At 40.5% G+C, this 19,914-nt stretch overlaps 3 protein-coding genes and 1 long non-coding RNA gene across 4 annotated transcripts in view; 3 read left to right on the top strand and 1 right to left on the bottom strand.

Moving 5' to 3' along the window:
- The first annotated feature begins 16 nt into the window (after positions 1–16).
- Positions 17–6,252, top strand: LOC119483458 (NADH-ubiquinone oxidoreductase 75 kDa subunit, mitochondrial-like). Its single transcript, XM_037761560.1, has 19 exons — positions 17–134; positions 1,729–1,805; positions 1,970–2,061; positions 2,263–2,370; positions 2,506–2,582; positions 2,677–2,758; positions 2,855–2,985; positions 3,082–3,267; positions 3,395–3,529; positions 3,654–3,768; positions 3,864–4,009; positions 4,099–4,227; positions 4,350–4,479; positions 4,836–4,996; positions 5,077–5,231; positions 5,314–5,489; positions 5,574–5,708; positions 5,807–5,879; positions 5,960–6,252. The coding sequence occupies exons 2-19, from the start codon at positions 1,733–1,735 to the stop codon at positions 6,049–6,051; spliced, it is 2,196 nt and encodes a 731-aa protein (XP_037617488.1). The 5' UTR covers positions 17–134; positions 1,729–1,732; the 3' UTR covers positions 6,052–6,252.
- A 371-nt stretch (positions 6,253–6,623) lies between these two features.
- On the bottom strand, positions 6,624–18,493 carry LOC119483471. The gene is made up of 5 exons (XR_005205686.1): positions 18,136–18,493; positions 13,399–13,652; positions 11,340–11,491; positions 10,285–10,428; positions 6,624–7,059 (listed from the first exon to the last, which is right to left on the bottom strand). It is a non-coding gene; the product is annotated as an uncharacterized LOC119483471 (long non-coding RNA).
- zgc:110699 (uncharacterized protein LOC325371 homolog) lies at positions 7,093–11,333 on the top strand. Its single transcript, XM_037761581.1, has 7 exons — positions 7,093–7,423; positions 8,147–8,203; positions 8,285–8,358; positions 8,432–8,570; positions 9,102–9,195; positions 9,343–9,414; positions 10,340–11,333. Exons 1-7 carry the CDS (start codon positions 7,372–7,374, stop codon positions 10,446–10,448), a joined length of 597 nt encoding a protein of 198 aa, XP_037617509.1. The 5' UTR covers positions 7,093–7,371; the 3' UTR covers positions 10,449–11,333.
- creb3l1 (cAMP responsive element binding protein 3-like 1) overlaps positions 17,734–19,914 on the top strand; it is a 29,468-nt gene continuing 27,287 nt past the window's right edge. The window contains exon 1 of the mRNA XM_037761571.1: positions 17,734–18,183. Within this exon, the coding sequence (XP_037617499.1) occupies positions 18,082–18,183 (102 nt within the window). The 5' untranslated portion in view covers positions 17,734–18,081. The remainder of the gene's footprint in view (positions 18,184–19,914) is intronic.

The following is a 19,914-nucleotide window of genomic DNA, read 5'->3' as shown; positions in this document are numbered from 1 at the left end:
ATTGTGAAATCTGAGACCTCACTTCAAACGGAAGTAGCAAACCATGCTACTTCCGCTAGTTACCTCATAGCTCTTTGACTGTAGCAGAGCTCAGATCATCGCTGTTCTGGTCAAGAAGGCCAAATAGCGTCAAGGTAAGACTCAGAAACATACTATGCACTTATGAACGTTTGAATCTAGTTGTTATTTAACTATAAAACCAGATATAAAGGACGTGTTTGACCTTATTATCCTCTTTAACCTCTTTACAACATCACAATGTCTGTGTCCTTGACTGCTGTTAGCCTGCAAGCTAGGAGTCCTCAGTGGAAGGTCCATGCTGTTTATCAGCTTCTTCTCCTGCTCACATTGCTTTAAAACTGCATATTATGGTGCATAACATGTTGTTATGTCAGTATGTATTGTGCATTATGTCCTTGATCTCCTTGGTTGAGTGACAGCTGCTCACATGTTGTTGTTGTTGACAGTAACACAGATAGCACTAGCTATTGTGGCTCTGATTCAACTTTGAAGTCATTTAAGAGACTGTCCAGTAAGGTTATACTATAAAAAATAAACTCAAGTGAAAGTGCCCAATATATAGTTTTGGATATGGGAGCAGGATTATTTATTTTGTCTTAAAATTAAATGATTTAACCCAAAATATAGTAAAAGTGAGCATCACATTCAACATAATGTGAAAGCTTTCTGAATCTGTATCCATACTCCACACTTTTTGTTTAATTTTGTTGGCACCTACTACCAGGCCCTGGTCTGAAAAGCAGAATTAAACATTTAAAGGTCCCATATCATGCTCATTTTCAGGTTCATTCTTGTATTTTGTGTTTCTACTAGAACATGTTTACATGCTGTAATGTTCAAAAAACTTTTATTTTCCTCATACTGTCTGCCTGAATATACCTGTATTTACCCTCTCTCTGAAACGCTCCGTTTTAGCGCATTTTGACGGAATTGCAACAGAATTGCGTTGCTAGGCAACAACAGCTTGGGTCCATGTGTACTTCCTGTCAGCGGATGACATTCCCATACACTGCAACCAGGAATAAACTGGGACACATTAAGAATATTTACATTTAAAATTGTGTCAAAGGTCTAAATATTGTATATTCGTGACATCACGATTGGGCAGAAATCCTGACAGCTTGTTTCAAATGCAGAGTTTCTGAATACGGGCTGTGTGTATTTCCCTGTGGATTGAGTGTTTCGATACTTTCACAGTATTTATATAGGACTTAAGCCGGCTTTATAATAACAAAACATGAACATTTCACTTTTTTATAATATGGGACCTTTAACAGTAAATATTAATGTTCAAAACCTGCAACTATGCCTTGCATGAGCAGTGTAAGATAATGTTGATTGTATGATTGCTAGTGACATAATTATTAGCTTTTATGAAGTAAGGGCTGTGCTTAATTTTTCTCATTCATTGGAATTTTACAACTTCTTGATTAAAAAAATATATTTTATTTTGTTGCAACAGAAAACATTATGTATCCCAGACATTTCATGTTAAAGTAAAAATCAGAAATGATGTACAAACCTTTTAGGAGCACAGTAAAGAGATTATGACAGCTGTATGTTTGCTTATCAACAAAAAGACACCATGTTGAACACGCTCTTACTAATACAGAAAATGAATCTGCAAGAATATAAATAATCGATTACTCATAATATCAGAATAAGGTCAGCTCAGTTGACTGATTTATTTCTGTTTTGCTCTCACAGAGTCATGTTGCGATTGCCAAACGTCGGCCGGGCTCTAGCCGGAGCTGCCAAGAGCAGCCTGGCTCCCTCCAACACTGGTATGTGTGTGTTTGTGTGTCTGTATACACATCTGTGTGTGTGTCGGTTATTCTCCTCAGTCTAAATGAGCAGTTAGTTAGTATACAAAGAAAATATCAGGCGTGTCTCAGTACATCAGGCAATTTAATCTCAGTAAATTTGACCTTTGTGTATCCACTTACAGTGCGTACTCCAGTGCGTGCTGCCAGCACCATGGTGGAAGTGTTTGTGGACGGGAAACCAATGGAGGTGGAGCCTGGAACTACTGTACTGCAGGTAAGAAACAACAGATTATTCTACTGCAAACCAATACAGATGTTTGTTTATATGTAGTTACCAATAGGCACTATTTTGTGGTGACTGTGTTGTTCTGAAATATGATCTGAGCCTGCTTTGTATTTTGGATTCTTGTCTGCATAATTTGATCTTTTTGGAATTTCCCACATTACCTTTCGTCATGTTTCCTTTCTCCATCAGGCCTGTGAGAAGGCAGGAATCCAGATCCCCAGGTTCTGTTACCACGAGCGCCTCTCAGTAGCGGGAAACTGTCGTATGTGTCTGGTGGAGATTGAGAAAGCCCCAAAGGTAACCGACAGCAGGCAGATTACTAGGCTGAAAGTTCAATAGATCGAAACATTAGACGGTTACAGATTTGCACAGGAATTGCTGTAAATGCTTTGCAGTGCTACTGTCTAATTGATGTGTGTGTGTGCTCCTCAGCCGGTAGCAGCCTGTGCCATGCCCGTCATGAAGGGCTGGAACATCCTCACCAACTCAGAGAAGACACGCAAAGCCAGGTACAAATACATATTCAAACATTATTCAAACTTTACATAAACTTTTAAAATGCCACCTGAGTTAACAAATGTTGATGAATGTGTGTGTGATCAGAGAGGGAGTGATGGAGTTCCTGTTGGCCAACCACCCACTGGACTGTCCCATCTGTGATCAGGGAGGAGAGTGTGACCTACAGGTAACTATGGACGAGTATATGGCACCTTGGTTTAGGACTTAACCTTCATTTGCTGCCACTACTGTGTTAACACTCTGCTTCCTTCTGGGTTGTTAGGATCAGTCCATGCAGTTTGGTTCAGACCGCAGTCGTTTCACAGAAGGGAAGAGAGCGGTGGAGGATAAGAACATCGGGCCGCTCATCAAAACCATCATGACCCGCTGCATCCAGTGCACACGCTGCGTCCGGTAAGCACATCGTAAACATCCATATGTATAATCCATCAGGAATAATGAAATAATCGCATTGACAGCGCATTCATATGTTCCTGTTTGTTTTTATAGTTTTGCCAGTGAGATCGCAGGCGTTGAAGACCTGGGAACAACCGGAAGAGGAAACAACCTGCAGATCGGGACGTACGTGGAGAAGATGTTCATGTCAGAGCTGTCGGGCAACGTCATCGACGTCTGTCCCGTCGGAGCGCTCACCTCCAAACCCTACGCTTTCACCGCACGACCGTGGGAGACCAGGTAGGATGGGATTTGATACTTTCACTTTCATTAAAAAAACAGAGATTTGTTTCATTTTGGTTCGTTTTTGTGTCTGATTCTGTCACACGGTTTCCTTTAACTTCATCTTCTGCCGTCTTTTTTGCAGGAAAACAGAGTCGATTGACGTGCTGGACGCCGTGGGCAGCAACATCATAGTGAGCACGAGAGGAGGGGAGGTGATGAGGGTGATGCCCAGGCTGAACGAAGACGTCAACGAAGAATGGATCTCTGACAAGACCAGGTAAAATACAGACCCAGGAGCGAAATCCGTCTCATTAGATAAGTAGTCTGTGAAATAAAAGTTAATTAAATTGCTGTATAGCTCAACTAAAGAGACCGAAAAATCCCCAAATGTGTGTCCTCAGGTTTGCATATGATGGTCTGAAGAGGCAGAGGTTGACCCAACCAATGGTGAAGGATGATTCAGGTCAGCTGACCCCGACCACCTGGGAGGACGCTCTCACTCGCGTCGCTGGAGCAGTAAGTTGCTTCTATATTGGATCTGGTGATATTCATGCCTTGTAGTCATGCATCATGGTCTGTATGTATAATATGTGTGTTGTGTGTGTGTGTAGCTGCAGAGTGTGCAGGGCAGCGAGGTAGCAGCCATCGCAGGAGGGATGGCCGACGCTGAAGCTCTGGTGTCCCTCAAAGACCTCCTCAACAGACTCAACTCAGAGAACCTCTGCACTGAGGAGGTCTTTCCCATGTCGGGAGCAGGGTAAGACTGTTTCTCGGTTGTTATGATGGTTTTAAGTTAAAATAAGTATGCACAGGGCTTCCACAGTCAACTTCTTCCTCTCTCTGCAGCACCGACCTGCGCTCCAACTACCTGTTGAACTCCCGCATCGCCGGCATCGAGGACTGCGACCTGCTGCTGCTCGTAGGAACCAACCCGCGCTACGAAGCCCCGCTGTTCAACGCCCGAATCCGCAAGAGGTAAACTCACACATCGCTCTTTGCTATTTAGTGTTTCAATTATCCTGCTTTTACTGGATAAAAATCACAGTTATGTAATCCTCCGCTGTCTGTCTCTTCTCCTCCTCTTCTTCCTCTGTCAGTTGGCTCCACAATGAGCTGCGTGTCGCCGTGGTGGGTCACAATGTTGATCTGAGTTTCTCCTACGATCACCTGGGAGAGGAGACGTCCGTACTGAAGGAGCTGGCTGACGGCACGCACCCCTTCTGCCAGGTAATGGACTTAGAAGATGTTTGGAGGGAGCCCTGGTGCTGATTTATGAACTGATGTTCTCTGGCAACTTTTTGATAACTTTATTTTTCCAAGATGTGAGCTTGACATATTATCAAGGTAGACAGGAAAGAAAAGAAGGAAATAAACCAAAAAAAAAAAATACAAAAAAAGTAAATAGATTAATAAAAAAAATAATAAATAAATATAATAATAAAAAAATAAAATAATAAAAAGTTTACAGACATTATATAAAAAAATATTAAAGCTAACATATAAAATACACATTTTATAACTTTATATACTATAATTTAACTTTAACGTGATTTTTTTTTTCCCTTTCCTCTCCCCGTCTCCAGGTCCTCTCGACTGCTAAGCGTCCGGTAGTGATCGTGGGCAGCAGCGCTCTGCAGAGAGAAGACGGAGCCGCGATTTTGAGCACCGTCTCCACCATCGCACAGAACGCCAGAACCAGCAGCGGAGTGGAAGAGGGGTGGAAAGTCCTCAACGTCCTGCACAGGTAATGTTTTCTGCAGATTTTTAGTTTCTTGTGATTGGCAGGAGATGCTTCTTGCTCATACGTTGTGTGTTTGTGAGCAGAGTGGCCGGTCAGGTGGCTGCGTTGGACCTGGGCTACAAGGCTGGCGTGGACGCCATCAGGGCAAATCCACCCAAAGTGCTGTTCCTGCTGGGAGCTGACGCCGGCTGCATCACCAGAGCCGACCTTCCTAAAGACAGCCTCGTCATCTACCAGGGTACACACACACACACACATATTATGCACCCATTCAGTGGTAGCCATGAAAATATATTAAAGCTCATTTTCAACCCCTCCAGGTCACCATGGCGACGTAGGAGCACCGATGGCAGACATCATCCTACCCGGTGCTGCGTACACGGAGAAAAACGCAACCTACGTGAACACCGAGGGAAGGAGCCAGCACACACGGGTGGCGGTCACCGCTCCTGGGTTGGCCAGAGAGGACTGGAAGATCCTCAGGGCCGTATCTGAGGTAAGCAGGAAGTCACTCACTTATGTTCTTGTTATTAACGTTTTAATTTGAGTCATTAAAAGTGATGTCTGTATGTGTTTGCAGCTTGCCGGTGTGGCGCTGCCCTACGACTCTCTGGAGGAGGTCCGGTCCAGACTAGCCGAGGTGTCTCCTAATCTAGTCCGTTACGACGACGTAGAGGAGGCAAACTACTTCAAGCAGGCTAATGAACTCGCCCAGGTACACACACACACATCTATAGAGTCAGAATGTGGAGGTGCACAGACTTTATTACCGAAGAAAGAATAAGAATAAGATCTGTGTCTGATTCTCTGCAGGCTGTGAACCAGGACCTCGTAGCAGGTCCTCTGGTGCCGCCTCAGCTAACAGCAAAGGACTTCTACATGACAGGTACGTGTGTGTTTTTTAAAATACAGGCAAAAATAGATTTATAAGAATGTAATTATAATCTTCTCCCTCTCTGTGTTCAGACTCTATCAGCAGGGCGTCCCAGACGATGGCCAAATGCGTCAAAGCCGTGACGGAAGGAGCCGCCGCCGTCGACGAGCCGTCAGTTTGCTGAACACCCGCCCCGCATCGGTACATCTCCTCTGCTGAAACAACGCACACCTCTCCGAACAAAACTCGGTGTCGCTCCGTAATTTAAAGTTGTCCTTAAATGCTTGTACTATACAGTTAGATCGTTTTCACTCCTGTGAACAGGCTTTGTTGAATAAAGCGTATAAAGAAATATGAAATATGAATAAAATCTTACAAATGTCCAGTTTGAGTGGTTTTCATTTATTGCATTTTTGGTTGAAAAATAAGCACATTATATGTCATTCCTTCACACTTAATTTACTAATGTATTTAAAGTTGCATGCCAAAGTAAAGTTCTCATAATAATAATAATTTTATATCTTTAAGTTGTGATGTCTAACTTCAACAGGCAAAAACAAAATTGAACTGTTTTACCTCAAACATTAAAACGTCAGATTTGTTAACTTTCCAGGCAGCGATTGCCAAAAACTCTTCTATGAAATATGCTCAAATCTGGCTTCTTTTGCACAGGCCTGCTGACACGCAGGAGGCCGAGGCAGTCTGCAGAATCCACAATCACGTAAATAATGAAGACATTGATAACCCAACAGCTGTTGTTTGAAAAGAAAGTACATTTCCAAGTTTCGGCAGTGACGGATCCTCATCAATCACACAAAAATTAGATTTCTTGATGAGGGTTAAATGAGAAGGTTGACACCACTCTCATGTACAAATAGGCGTATTTTCCAAAATGTCAAATGAGTCCTTTAAACTTAAAAGAACTTAAACTGCTGGTGAGACTCTGGTGACGTCAAATCCATCGAAAAGACTTGAGCCACAGATCGGGCAAACAACAGCTCACTTGACATTTTGAAACTGAACATTCAGAGACTCTCCAAACCATTATAGTGAAGTGGAATGGTTGTTAAGTCATTGAAAATCCCTAAAAAAGAGTGTGTATATGTGTCTTGAATAGACCCAGAATGGGATACTGGCGTCTGGAGTTGGACACAGTTCCTCCAAACAAATGGCTCTTGTCATCTACTGTTCCCTAAAAGAGAGAGAGAGAGAGAGAGAGCTCCTATAACCAAACAGAAACAGAGAAGACAGTCCCATCTCTTCATTCCCTGTCTGCTCAGTGTCTCACACTGAACTTTACTCCTCTCCATATCTGGGATTTATTTCTACTTAAAGGTCAGTTTATTATTATTATAATTGCAATCTATCTTGACGTAGTACTAGTTTGTTTTATACATTTGTATTTTTACATGTAGATATTGTCGCATGAAGTTTGTTTTGTAGTTAAAGTTGACCTTTCCTCAGCAGGGACAGACAGACGACTAATAGTGGACCCAACAGGAAAATGGTTCCAGTTAAACTCCTCATTCTGGGAGCTCACAACACTGGAAAAACAGGTAGATTACAAACCACATTAATGCACAGACAGGTAGACAACCAGGTGGAGAGACAGCATGGGAATGTGTGTGTGTGTGTGTGTAGATTTCGGATTATGGAACAGTAGTTTAAGTCACATCTTTTTGTCACAGTTTAAGCAAATAAAAGAGATTAAGTTTGGGGTTAAATTTTGGTCACGGTTTAAGAGGTTTTGCTAAATATGGAGAGCTCACACAGCACTAACACTGACCCCCTCTTCTCCTCCTGAGCATTGGAGTGTGAAGCAGCCACCTCTGTTTTTGCCATGAAATAAGAAGAAGGTTATATAATGTAGATTATTATTATTATATTGCATTAATATCAAACATATCTGCATACGTGACAGAGGTAGAAGCTCTAATTCGTGAAAATGCATCGTCACTTTTTCAGCTGCGAAGGCTCAAATAACAGCTTTGAAGGAGCCTAAATAACCTTTTAATGTGTCCTGCCAAAAGGAAACACAGCGAGGCCCTCAAACAGCAACACACAGACGTCAAACAGACGTCCCTCCACCCCAAACACACAGACAGCACTTGTCTGCTTTTGTTTAAACAAGGCAGGTAGCGTTACTAAGAGGATACACTCCTGGAAGAGAGGGTGACACATACAGTAGAGAGGCTTTCAGATGTGTGTGTGTGAATGCACGGCATGTAAAGAGGGTTTTTATTGGTTAGTGTTTCACTCTGTTTGTGTCTTGCCTCCAGCACTGTGTGTTCGTTTCATAACCAAGCGCTTCATTGGTGAATACGACCATAAAAAGGGTAAATATTTATCACAATAAAACATAACTGACATGGGAGATAACTGGACCATGCATTACTAAATTGTGTGTTTTACTACAGAGGTGACCTACAGATGCAGCCGAGCGGTGGACCAGGAGGCTGTTGACCTGGAGATTTTGGATATAGCTTGTAAGGTAAATGTTGGCTTCTATATTTAGCAAGTGAAGAAGATGGTTTGACATTTCTCAGTGCTTTTATGTCCTCCAGGAGAGCTCTGTGGCCTCTCTGGAGTCCTCCATCCGCTGGGCCGACGGCTTCCTGCTGCTCTACTCCATCACACAGCGCCTCAGCTTCCTGGAGGTCCCTCGACTCAAGACGCTCATCGACCAAACCAAGCAGAGTCTGGGTAAAGTGCTATCTTCATCAGTATCAGAGGAGATGTAGAAGCAACACGTTGTTTGCCGACAGTTATTTCTAGGAGTCACCAACATCAAATCCTACACGTAGATGCTTTAATGCCACTAATTTGGTGTGTGAAAACATGCCTTTCGCACAATTATTTGAGCCCTCTGATGTGTTTCCATAAAGAGCATAATGTCAGCATCACCAGTAACTGCTGTGTGTTTGTGTAAAGATGACTTAAGAAGCTTCTAACCAACACAGCAGCTGCTGAACTACCGAACCAGCAGCACGATCTCCACACAGGAACAGTGTGTTCAACTCTTAAAGTCTCTGCTTTAACTCCGTCCCACATCTGTCTATTGTCACCTTTACACACACGCACGCACGAATGAAGCAGACATATAGTACATTCCATGTTTGGTAGGCCGTCCTGTGATCTGTAGGTAACGCCTGCATGCCATAGCATCATCCATCAGCCGGTTTATTGTCACTTTATTTCACTGTGTGTGTGTGTGTGTGTGTGTGTGTGCTTCAGTTGTTCCTACAGTGCTGGTAGCCAATAAGGCAGACCTGGAAATCGGCAGGGAGGTGACGACAGAGGAAGGACAGAGACTGGCCAAGGATTTAAGGTGTGTGTGTTTGCAAAACTGTTTCAATTTCTACACAGTAATACACAGTATTGATATGAATTAGTGTGTGTTGTTTCTGCTGTTTTGATGATGATGATGATGATATAGACAAAAATGTGCATCTAATGATCTTGTGTGTGTGTGTAGGTGCGTTTTCAGGGAGCTGTCGGTGGCAGAAGCTGTTTTATCCGTGGAAGCAGCCGTGTTTCAGCTCATCAGGTTTGGTTCCAGCTGGATTATAACTTCACGCTTATGTAACACAGTTTGCAGTACAGGAGGGACGACTGGCCACTTTGGTGCAAACCATGTCCGAAAGAAATGCAGCAAAAGTGCCCTCTTGGATGCCTTTATGGTAGATAAAACATGATAAAGTGACCTCTAGGGTGCCCTTCCAGTGGAGAAAACAAGATAAAGTGACCTCTAGGGGTGCCCTTATAGTAGAGAAAACAAGATAAAGTGACCTCTAGGGGTGCCCTTATAGTAGAGAAAACAAGATAAAGCGACTTCTAGGGTGCCCTTCCAGGAGAGAAAACAAGATAAAGTGACCTCTAGGGTGCCCTTCCAGTAGAGAAAACAAGATAAACGGCTTCTAGGATGCCCTTCCAGTAGAGAAAACAAGATGAAGTGACCTCTAGGGTGCCCTTCCAGTAGAGAAAACAAGATAAAGCGGCTTCTTGGGTGCCCTTCCAGTGGAGGAAACATGATAAAGTGACCTCTAGGGTGCCCTTCCAGTAGAGAAAACAAGATAAACGGCTTCTAGGGTGCCCTTCCAGTAGAGAAAACAAGATAAAGTGACCTCTAGGGTGCCCTTCCAGTAGAGAAAACAAGATAAAGCGGCTTCTTGGGTGCCCTTCCAGTGGAGGAAACATGATAAAGTGACCTCTAGGGTGCTCTTCCACTAGAGAAAATAAGATAAAGTGCCATAAAGGCTGCCCTACATGCTAGAAAACATTCTGGGTGCTGGTGCCTTTTGTTTTGCCCCTCAGACAGCCTGAATCCGCCACTGTATATAGGAAAATACTTGAAATAGGGAAAATCCTTATATTATTATTATTATATATTTGTCTGCTGACCCCTCTTATATCTTACCTGCAGTCTTGAGAAGGCACCCAGCTGTTGATGTTTTGTTCCTTGTGTCCAACAGGCTGGTCCTGGACCAGCAGCGCCCTCTGCCTGACCGCCGCTCCTACATGCTGACCGTTCGCCACGCTCTGACCAGGAAGCTGACCCGCTCTAAAACCATGCAGTGGTGACAAACAATCCACCAGTTATTACAGAGGGACATTTGAGAAAACTGTGTGTGTTTACACTTCTGGACTGATTTGATGATATCAGATATATTCCCATTACATATGTTGAATCACTCAGCATGTATGGAGGAAACCCTTATGAGCTCCTGACAGTGTTCAAGACCTCTCTACTTTAGAGTTTTTATGCAACACTGATGATTTTTTTTCTTGCTGCAGCTTCTGACTTTCTGGATTCGTGGTTTCACAAAGGATTGTGCAGGAAAAAATGTACAACAGTAAAAGAAATGACCCTGTAAATAAAAAAAAAGGGGGATTTTTGGGTGCATGTTTGCATGCCGTAGAGTTTCAGCTAAACTGGTTGAACTAAAAACTCTGGGAACAATAGCACATGGGTGTGACCAGCTAAAATATGCAGTTTCTGGTGATATCACTGAAATAATCCAGCTCAGCCTGAGGTAATCTGGAAAAGAGGCTGAGGATGTGAATAAATGGAGAAATAGGCTACGTGTCGGCAGGTAAAGAGATGGGATGAGCCAAAAACAGGGTTGTATAACCTGAGAGCTGCTATTTACATGACAGAAAATACCTTGAGATTTTTGTCAGGATGCATCCACATGAGTTTGTGTCCTAGTTTGTTATGTGTTTCATTCTCCAGTAGAGGGCGGTACGGTCATTTCATCTGCTGCAGACTCACCACAGTCCCACAGTATGATATGAAATACACTATTTGGGTACCCTTTGGCAGTTTGGTATGGAAGAAGCTGAGCCCCAAATCAGTGGGATTCAAAAAATCTTGTGGAAAGCCTTCCTAGAAGAGCAGAGGCTGTCATAGCAGTATAAGAATGTAACCAGTGGATGAAGCAGTCAGGGAAGTTCATCAGTTGGTGAGTAAACCTTGTTGTAGGAGTGTTTATGTGACGTAACAGCGTGTACAGAATGAGACTGGTTTTGATTACAGTCTTGGCGTTATGTGATTTCTCCATGTATCTCTCTCTCTCCTCATCGCTCACTCTGAACTTCTGAACTTAACGACCAGCGAGAGACATCTAAAAAAAAAAAAGAGAGAGACACAGGAAAAAGCAACACAGAAAATAACAGGGAAGGGAAACATTGGGCTTCTTTGGCATCTTATTTGTCTGTGAGGAGCAAGAGGAAGGAAAGAGGAGCTGCTGTTTATACACACTGCTGCCACTCGTAAAGACATTATGGGAAAATTGACTGTGTGCTCACTCTCCATCCCACCACTCTGTCCACCCCCACGGCCATTTATTATACATCCACTGCTCCACCCAACTACCACCAACCAACCAACCACAGAACCCCACTGGGCTCATGTACAAACACAGAGGATGAAAATGTGCATTTATAGTTACAGATTTTGGCTTTCAAGTTACAATCCTCAAGATTTTTCATTATACCAAACCACAGTTTTGATGCTATTTATGGCAGACACTTTTTAAGCCAGTCTGTGTATTTGGATTCTGTCATTGTATCGCTAAATAGTAGTTTTTATTGTGATTGGCAGGGTCCGCCTTTCACGCATAATATTAAACCACACCTGCTGTTGCCTCCAATCACCACAGGTGTCGCTAAATCAACCACGACAGAATTCTTCAAGTTAAAACAATGAGTTTTTAACTGGTTAGGAAACTGAAAAAAATGTACTTTGTTGCACCATCGTCATATTACAGTTATTAATCTTAAATAGCCACAAATATATACATTACCTCATCGTTATGCATCCTGCAAGCAGGTGTTTAAAAAGAGAAAAATGGTATTAAAAGTAAGTTGCGTCTTTCTTTCACTCGCTTCCAAATGCACGTGCTAGCCAGATCAAGATCTTTACGACTGCCGCTACACTACCGCTTGTATCCACAGGGGTCGCCAAAATCAACACAAAATTAAAGTTCCCTGTAGCTTCTTTAAATATTATAAAGTAAAAAAAGTAGTATTTGCCCTGAATGTTAAAAAAAGGAAGTGGGAGGAAGATATTGCTTATTTTTTTTCACCAGGTTAAAATATTTTCAACAAGTCCTTTAATGTATACAATAAAATATATGTTTGTAATTGCGCCTCGAGAAGGACACATATAAGCACATTTGCATCACAACATGAATATTACAGTAAAACGATAAATCAATTTTGAGTGTGAAAGTTTATTTTTGATCTTGAAAACATTCGTTTGACAAAATAAACCTGACTCAAGGTCCACTTAAAGGAACGGTGTATAGCATTTCGGGGGATCTATTAGCAGAAATGCAATATAATATTCATAACTATGTTTTCATTAGTGTTTAATCACCTGAAATTAAGAATCGTTGTGTTTTTGCTAGCTTAGAATGAGCCCTTCATATCTACATAGGGAGGTGGTCCTCTTCATGGACTTCGCCATGTTGCTGAAGGCCACCGTAGTTCTCCGACACGCTTGTGAAACTGCGGTAACATGAGTCGCGGAGTGCAAAACGGTGGTACCGCCAGCCGCCGTCTGACTTCTGTTGCTCCTAAAGTAGTGTGAGGAGGGTTACTCAATTGGTTGCAATCTGCAACCACACCACTAGATGCCGCCAAATCCTACACACTGCACCTTTAATATCTTTTTTTTGTTTGTTAAACTGTAACAGTTGGTTTTAAATGCTGGTTTATTTAGCTATTTCTCTGTCTACCTCAATCCTAATGGGACTAGTTTAATTTCAGGTGCGGTAGATGGCTGTGATGGTGGTTAACGGGGGTCTTGTGCCGGCCCTGACCTCTATAGTTTAATGTTAACAGACTGCTTGGGAACAGAAGTCATAAATATTAAAGTTTGGATTTATATTCACCAACATGAGTGGGTGCTACAGTGAATACGCTCGAGCCTCTTAACAGGGTCAGCACAGGGAGTGAGAGAAAGAGATGATGTGAGAGGACTAATAGAAATGTTCTGGTAGTGATGGAGAGTGAACCCATCACTTACTCAGACAGACAGACAGACGTAAACGATGTGTCCTCCACCTCGATGGTTGTTTGTGATGCCAACAAACCTGACTGGATTAGAGAGACAGAGGAGGACGACGACAACAATGAATGTGTGGAGGGCCGATGACGTCACAGCGGTCCCCAAGGAGACGAAAGGTCGGAGCCCGGAGTCACCTCTTTGGCTCAGAATAGAAGATGAGTCATACCTGCATCATCACACCGGGAGCCAATCAGAGAGCTGCCTGTCACAACCTGCATCAACAGATATCAGACAGCTAAAGCTTTAGGATTCCTATAAATGTGTACAAATCTGATTCATTTTGAAAAAATGGGGTTTTATAAGAGGAACATCATCATATAACTTTTGGGTTTCACATTAAAGGTGAAATATGGTGTTTGGGTTGTTTTATTTACAAGCATCATTTCTCACTGTGTGTTTCCTTCAGACACATTTATCATGTTGAAAGCATTTCCTATTTTCAATAAAACTTGATTGAATGTTTTGAAACATGCTTTGTTTGCATCGGCTTATTGTCTTTTTCTTCTCCTCTTTGACTGGCAAATTACTGTCCTCTGTCTGCACTTGGCATATTGTGTATCACATCACAAGTTATGCAAACAAAACGCTGCTCCACAGCGCTGCCAGTGGTCATAAACTCCACAGGACCAACACATCCTCACTCCCAACTCGTCAAATACCGCCGCTTGGTCAGTGACCCTCGGCATCGGAGACCGACGCACGGGGTACCCCTCTTGCGTTACTTTTGGACGGACCGTGGACGTCGTGTCTCGTTACATGCAAAGTGTCCTTTCAAAATAAACTTCCGTTTTCACAAGAAGTTAGGTTTAGGAAACACAACCACTTAGGAAGGGTTAGGAAACGGTCGTGGTTAACGTTAACTTCACTGAGTAGCGATCACGTGACTCACGGAGCTGCGGACAAAGAGTATAGAAGCAAAGAGACGAAACTCCGGTGTTTTTCTGACAACAGCCGCTGACGCCATTTTGGACTGAAAACGCTTATTATATGTAATATTTTATTGTTCAACAGAGGCCATTTCGGTAGAATATGACAACAGAATAGAAAAAAATGGTATTGCTTTTGTGCGGTACTTTTTAGGCGAAAGTTTTACTGGCTTCCGGTAGTCGCTTTCAGTCCAAAATGGCGGAGACGTAGCTCTGTTGGAGGGCGCTGATGTTGCAATTGAACAAACAATTGACTCTCACTTCTTGGCAAAATACGTTCTCTGCTGACGATACTAACTCATCACGTCACTAACGACTCACGGGACTTACCAAACGGCAGTATTGACAGGGCACCTTTAAATTTGAATTACGATCAATTAGGTTTATTGTAGTCAATGGAAGGTCAGCACAGTTACGTAACAACAATGTGTGTGAGAGAAAAACAGAGAGACGCCCTGTCCCTCAAGGTGGGACACCTCCGTAAACTGATATCTGGAAGGAGAAAGGAGGCAGAGAAAAGAGGAGGGGAGGAATGATGAGCGATAAGGAAAAGCCAGAAAAAAAGAAAAACCAGGAAGAGTAACAGGAGATCATTACATAACAGCTAGTAACTATTATTTGAATAGGAACATAAAACATACACACAAATACCTGATGGTAATCACTGTAGTCCAGTATGACTAAGGGTTTCTGTTTCTTAACCTCTAACTTGCAACGGAGTCATGAATTTCTGTACCGAATTTCACGGCAATCCATCCAACAGTTATTTCAGATATTTCCTTCTGATAAAAAAAAAATGCTTGGAAATCCCCCGTCTTTCACTGAAATCTACCCAGATGATGTAACAGGTCACACACACATGCACCTTTGATACCTGCAGCACAATAGAGAGGGTTTCAGTCTCTCTGTGTCTCTCATAGGAGGAACAATCTGGGGCAGGATGAGAGCTGAGGAATGAGACGGGCGAGCCCGAGCAATCAGAAATATCTATTTCATTCCTACACTGCAGGCAGTATCTCAGGGTGTCAAAGCTCTGTTTTTATTCACTCACAAACACATCTTTAAACTTCCATTTCCATAGTATTATAAATACATTAGAATAACTCAAATAGCAGTGACTCCCTCTGACCTAAAGGGGGTAATATTACGTCCTCTGCACTCTGGTAAAATGTCCAGTTCATTGACATTTGGACTTGTCACAGCAAGAAAAGCCCAGGTGGAACTAATAACATTAATGAGGGCTTAGTTCCAGTTAAGTGTCACAGGAAGTCATAGCAATGTGCCGCGTTGCACAAAGCAAATCAAACACATGAACCAAGCATTGCCTCTTAAAGGCTGCTTAGCCTGGCTGATTAGACCTCTGTTCAGGTTGACGTTGTACTTTTTATTTATAGGCTAAAGCCCAATAAATCACACAAATCACAAATTTGCCTCAGGGGGCTTTTCAATCTGTGCAGCCTACAACACCCTCTGTCCTTTATGACCCTCAACAGACTTGTTCTAGGAGTATCAGATAAAGCTGCAATGTGTGCCCCCTAGCTAACAAGTGTGAGAGGGATGTAAGTCTGAACATGCCCACACAGTCCTGAAGTCACCTGAGTGTATCATGGGTAGGGATGGGATGATATACAAATACAACAGACTCACACAATATTGCTGTTTTTTTATTTTATTTATCCTTTATTTGTAATTATGGCAATCCTTTTATGGCAATTATTAATTATTGCCTAATTATGGGTGTGCGGCACCATTAATACAACAATAATTCTCAAAATCCAAACCTTAAAAACATACAGCAAGAAGAACTGTTACTGTGAGAATTATAAAATATTTTTTCATAATAATGTGTTCATGGTTTATTGCTTGTTTATATTATTCTGCAATTTGTTACTTTATTCCATAATAATACATAATGGTGAAAGAAGTCCTCTTATTTATTTATTTATCTATTGATTTATTTATATTTTCCTTAAGTACAAGTAGCATATGTACAACAATGAAAATGTATATTGTTACATTGCATTCAAAAAAATTAAAAAGTGTCACTATTATTTATAGGCCTATTACATAATTAGATTATTATCATAGCTGATGTGCTGCATTTTAGTCATCATCTTGATCATATGTTTTGTATACAAAATTTTAATCTGTAAAGTGATTAGTTGCTATAGCTTTCAAATAAATGTAGCGGAGTATAAAGTACAATATTTCCCTCCGAAAGGTAGTGAAGTAGCCTAGAAGCAGGCTAAAAAGTTACATAAAATGGAAATACTCAAGCAGAAATAAATATATAATAAAAAAAATAATAATGTATATATGTATGTATAAATTATTTATGTAATTATTATTTTTACAAAAATAAAAAATAAATATATATGTTCTTAGTTGCATATAGTATACATTAAATGTTGCAAATATAGGAGAAACAATTAATGATATTTTTGTGTTTAGAAGTAGGCTATAAAGTTACATAAAATGGAAATACTCAAGCAGAAAAAAATATATAATAAAAAATGATATATGTATGTATAAATTATTTATTTATTTTTAATATTATAAAATATAAAAAAAACATTTTTTACAAAAAAAATAAATAAATATATATGTTCGTAGTTGCATAGTCTACTTAAGATAACTGATTATATATTAAATGTTGTTGCAGATATAGGACATAAAATTTATGATATTTTTGTGTTTAGAAGTAGGCTATCAAGTTACATACAAATACAATACAAATTATTTATGTAATTATTATTTTTATAAAAATATATATTTTTAATAAAACATTAAAAAATATATTTTTATAAAAATAAATATATATGTTCTTAGTTGCATATAGTATACATTAAATGTTGCAAATATAGGAGAAACAATTAATGATATTTTTGTGTTTAGAAGTAGGCTATAAAGTTACATAAAATGGAAATACTCAAGCAGAAAAAAATATATAATAAAAAATGATATATGTATGTATAAATTATTTATTTATTTTTAATATTATAAAATATAAAAAAAAAATTTTTACAAAAAAAATAAATAAATATATATGTTCGTAGTTGCATAGTCTACTTAAGATAACTGATTATATATTAAATGTTGTTGCAGATATAGGACATAAAATGTATAATATTTTTGTGTTTAGAAGTAGGCTATCAAGTTACATACAAATACAATACAAATTATTTATGTAATTATTATTTTTATAAAAATATATATTTTTAATAAAATATTAAAAAATATATTTTTACAAAAATAAATATATTTGTTCTTAGTTACATATAGTATACATTAAATGTTGCAAATATAGGACATAAAATCAATGTTATGTTTGTGTTTTGGGGGGCGGGCTCGTAATATGACGCCGAGGGGGGCGTGGCTTCACTGAATATTCATGAGTCGCGTGGGAGAGGCAGCAGCAGCGCACTTTGAGAGAGAGGCTGAGCCGCTCGCGAACAGCTGGATGGATAACACCGTCTCCACCAACTGCAGCAGGACGATGTGAATTAACGGTCATTTATCACAAGTTTGTCTCACTAACAGCAGAAAAGCAGCAGTTGGACTCTCTGGGTTCACGTGCAAGGTGGTGGTTGTGTTAAAATAACGGCTGGTCACCAACAGCAACAGCAGCCGTTAGAAAACCAACCGCTTCATATTTGAATGAGTTGATTTTAAAGGTAGTTAGTCTAGTTAGCTGCTGAGCTGACAGACATTCATCATGATGGAGTCAATCTTAGACAGTTTAACAGCGGAGAAACTCTACCCGACCAACCTGTTGGACCTGGAGGAGCTCAGCGACGGAGATTTCCTCACTAATGTGGTGAGTTCTTGCTGCTAATTAGCCTCTTAAAGCTCAACTTTAAGCTTCTTCTTCTTCTGCTGTCACAGTGTTTATAGGGTCTTAAATCAAACGCACCTCTTTCTGCCTGTTCCGCCCGGAGCCGGACCTCAGGAGGGCGGTGCACTTATTAAGATCCTGACTGACATCCGGGGCTTTCACCCTGTGTTTACTGTAATTGTGCAAACCCAGTATGTTGACACTGGCTGAGTTACTGGCTAACTTCTTCATTTTGTTTGGGCTTTTTAAAAAATATATTATTCTTTTTTTATATATATATTTATTTTTTTATATTTATATTATTTATTTTGTAATTAGTATTTTATTAACTGTTTTTACATGAACATTGTCACATTTTTGGTCCACAAATCAAACTCCTATATGCAAAATAATATCAATATAAAAAATAATAATAAATAAATACATTTAAAAAATAATATCTACAAAATCCTAATATGAAAATAAAAAAAAAATAAAAGACACAAATCAAATACATATTCCTACATCCATCTGCACCATGGTCTAGTGTGTGATTGTGTGAGAGACTATTAATTGACCAGTGCACAGTAAATACATTGGCTATATTGCTCTTCATTCATTTTCAATTAACTCAATTAACTCTTCTAGTGCCTGGATTAATGGGATAGTAATAAAGTATTATTTTAAGCATACTATTTTGATAATTTAAGTAATATTTAAATGGAAAAAAATGTCCTTGTTTTCTTAATCTTCTCTGAAAGCACATTGAATATTTTTGGGGTTTTGGACTGTTGGTCAGACAAAACAGGACAATTTAAAGATGCCTTTATGGGCTGTGGGAACTGCACGATTTGTCTAACTCAGCTATTCTCAACCACTGGCCCGGGGCCCACTGGTGGGTCTCAGAGGACCACCTAGTGGGCCGTGGAGGACCTGCCAAATGGTTAGATTAACCTCTTAAAAAATCCGATGGCTGCTATTCTGTCTTTCAGAGGTTGTAGCGGGCTCAGTTTTAAAGCTACCGGTATCATAGGAAACTAAAAAACCTAAAGAATCCATTGGTCCCAACCATGTCTTGCCATCTTGTCGGGAAGGAGGCTAAATAAGGCTCCAAATATACACAAAATTTTGGCAAGGAAAAACTGGCATGGCCATTTTCAGACGGGACTCTTGACGCCTGACCTCAAGATATCTGAATGAAAATGGGTTCAATGGGTACCCACGAGTCTCCCCTTTACAGACATATATGTCTTGGATGCAGTGACACAAAGTTGAGTGTTTTTTTAAACGAAAAAATGTCGTTGGAGCCCTGTTTGTAATTTATTTGGGCCTCGGGATACAGAAGGTTGAGAACCCCTTGTCTAACTTATCAATATCCCAGACAGTTATGAGCTGTCAAATTGCAATCATGCGTTCCAGGATACTTTAAATTAAATCTTGCCAGCTCAATGCTGCTGCAAAAACAATCAGTGTTTTGCAGTAAACAATCTGCACACTTCAGACTGTTGCAATAAAAATCAGAGGACAATTACATCTCCTCTCTAAATCACTGAGCCCCCTTTAAAACCACCTGTTGTCTCGCTCCATATCCTCATCCCGAAACAGCAGGTTTCCGGGGGCAACAGCTGCCTGTCTTATTTCCTGTGGCACCTGAGACGTTGCGTCTTTAATTTGCATAGTAGAAGACCAATGAGCTGTGTGCTAGTGCAAAAGCACGCTTGTTAAATTAATAAT

This window comes from Sebastes umbrosus, chromosome 24 (genome assembly GCF_015220745.1).
Source record: "Sebastes umbrosus isolate fSebUmb1 chromosome 24, fSebUmb1.pri, whole genome shotgun sequence".
NCBI lineage: Eukaryota > Metazoa > Chordata > Actinopteri > Perciformes > Sebastidae > Sebastes > Sebastes umbrosus.
This window is presented reverse-complemented; position numbering and strand designations above follow the sequence as displayed.

Excerpts from the sequence above, each read along its gene's own strand:
- zgc:110699 (XM_037761581.1), top strand. The coding sequence starts at position 7,372 with ATGGTTCCAGTTAAACTCCTCATTCTGGGAGCTCACAACACTGGAAAA. Across the intron at positions 7,424-8,146 it reads TCACAACACTGGAAAAACAG|CACTGTGTGTTCGTTTCATA; the intron begins GTAGATTACAAA and ends TCTTGCCTCCAG. Across the intron at positions 9,196-9,342 it reads AGACTGGCCAAGGATTTAAG|GTGCGTTTTCAGGGAGCTGT; the intron begins GTGTGTGTGTTT and ends GTGTGTGTGTAG.
- LOC119483458 (XM_037761560.1), top strand. The coding sequence starts at position 1,733 with ATGTTGCGATTGCCAAACGTCGGCCGGGCTCTAGCCGGAGCTGCCAAG. Across the intron at positions 2,371-2,505 it reads AGATTGAGAAAGCCCCAAAG|CCGGTAGCAGCCTGTGCCAT; the intron begins GTAACCGACAGC and ends TGTGCTCCTCAG. Across the intron at positions 2,759-2,854 it reads GAGGAGAGTGTGACCTACAG|GATCAGTCCATGCAGTTTGG; the intron begins GTAACTATGGAC and ends CTGGGTTGTTAG.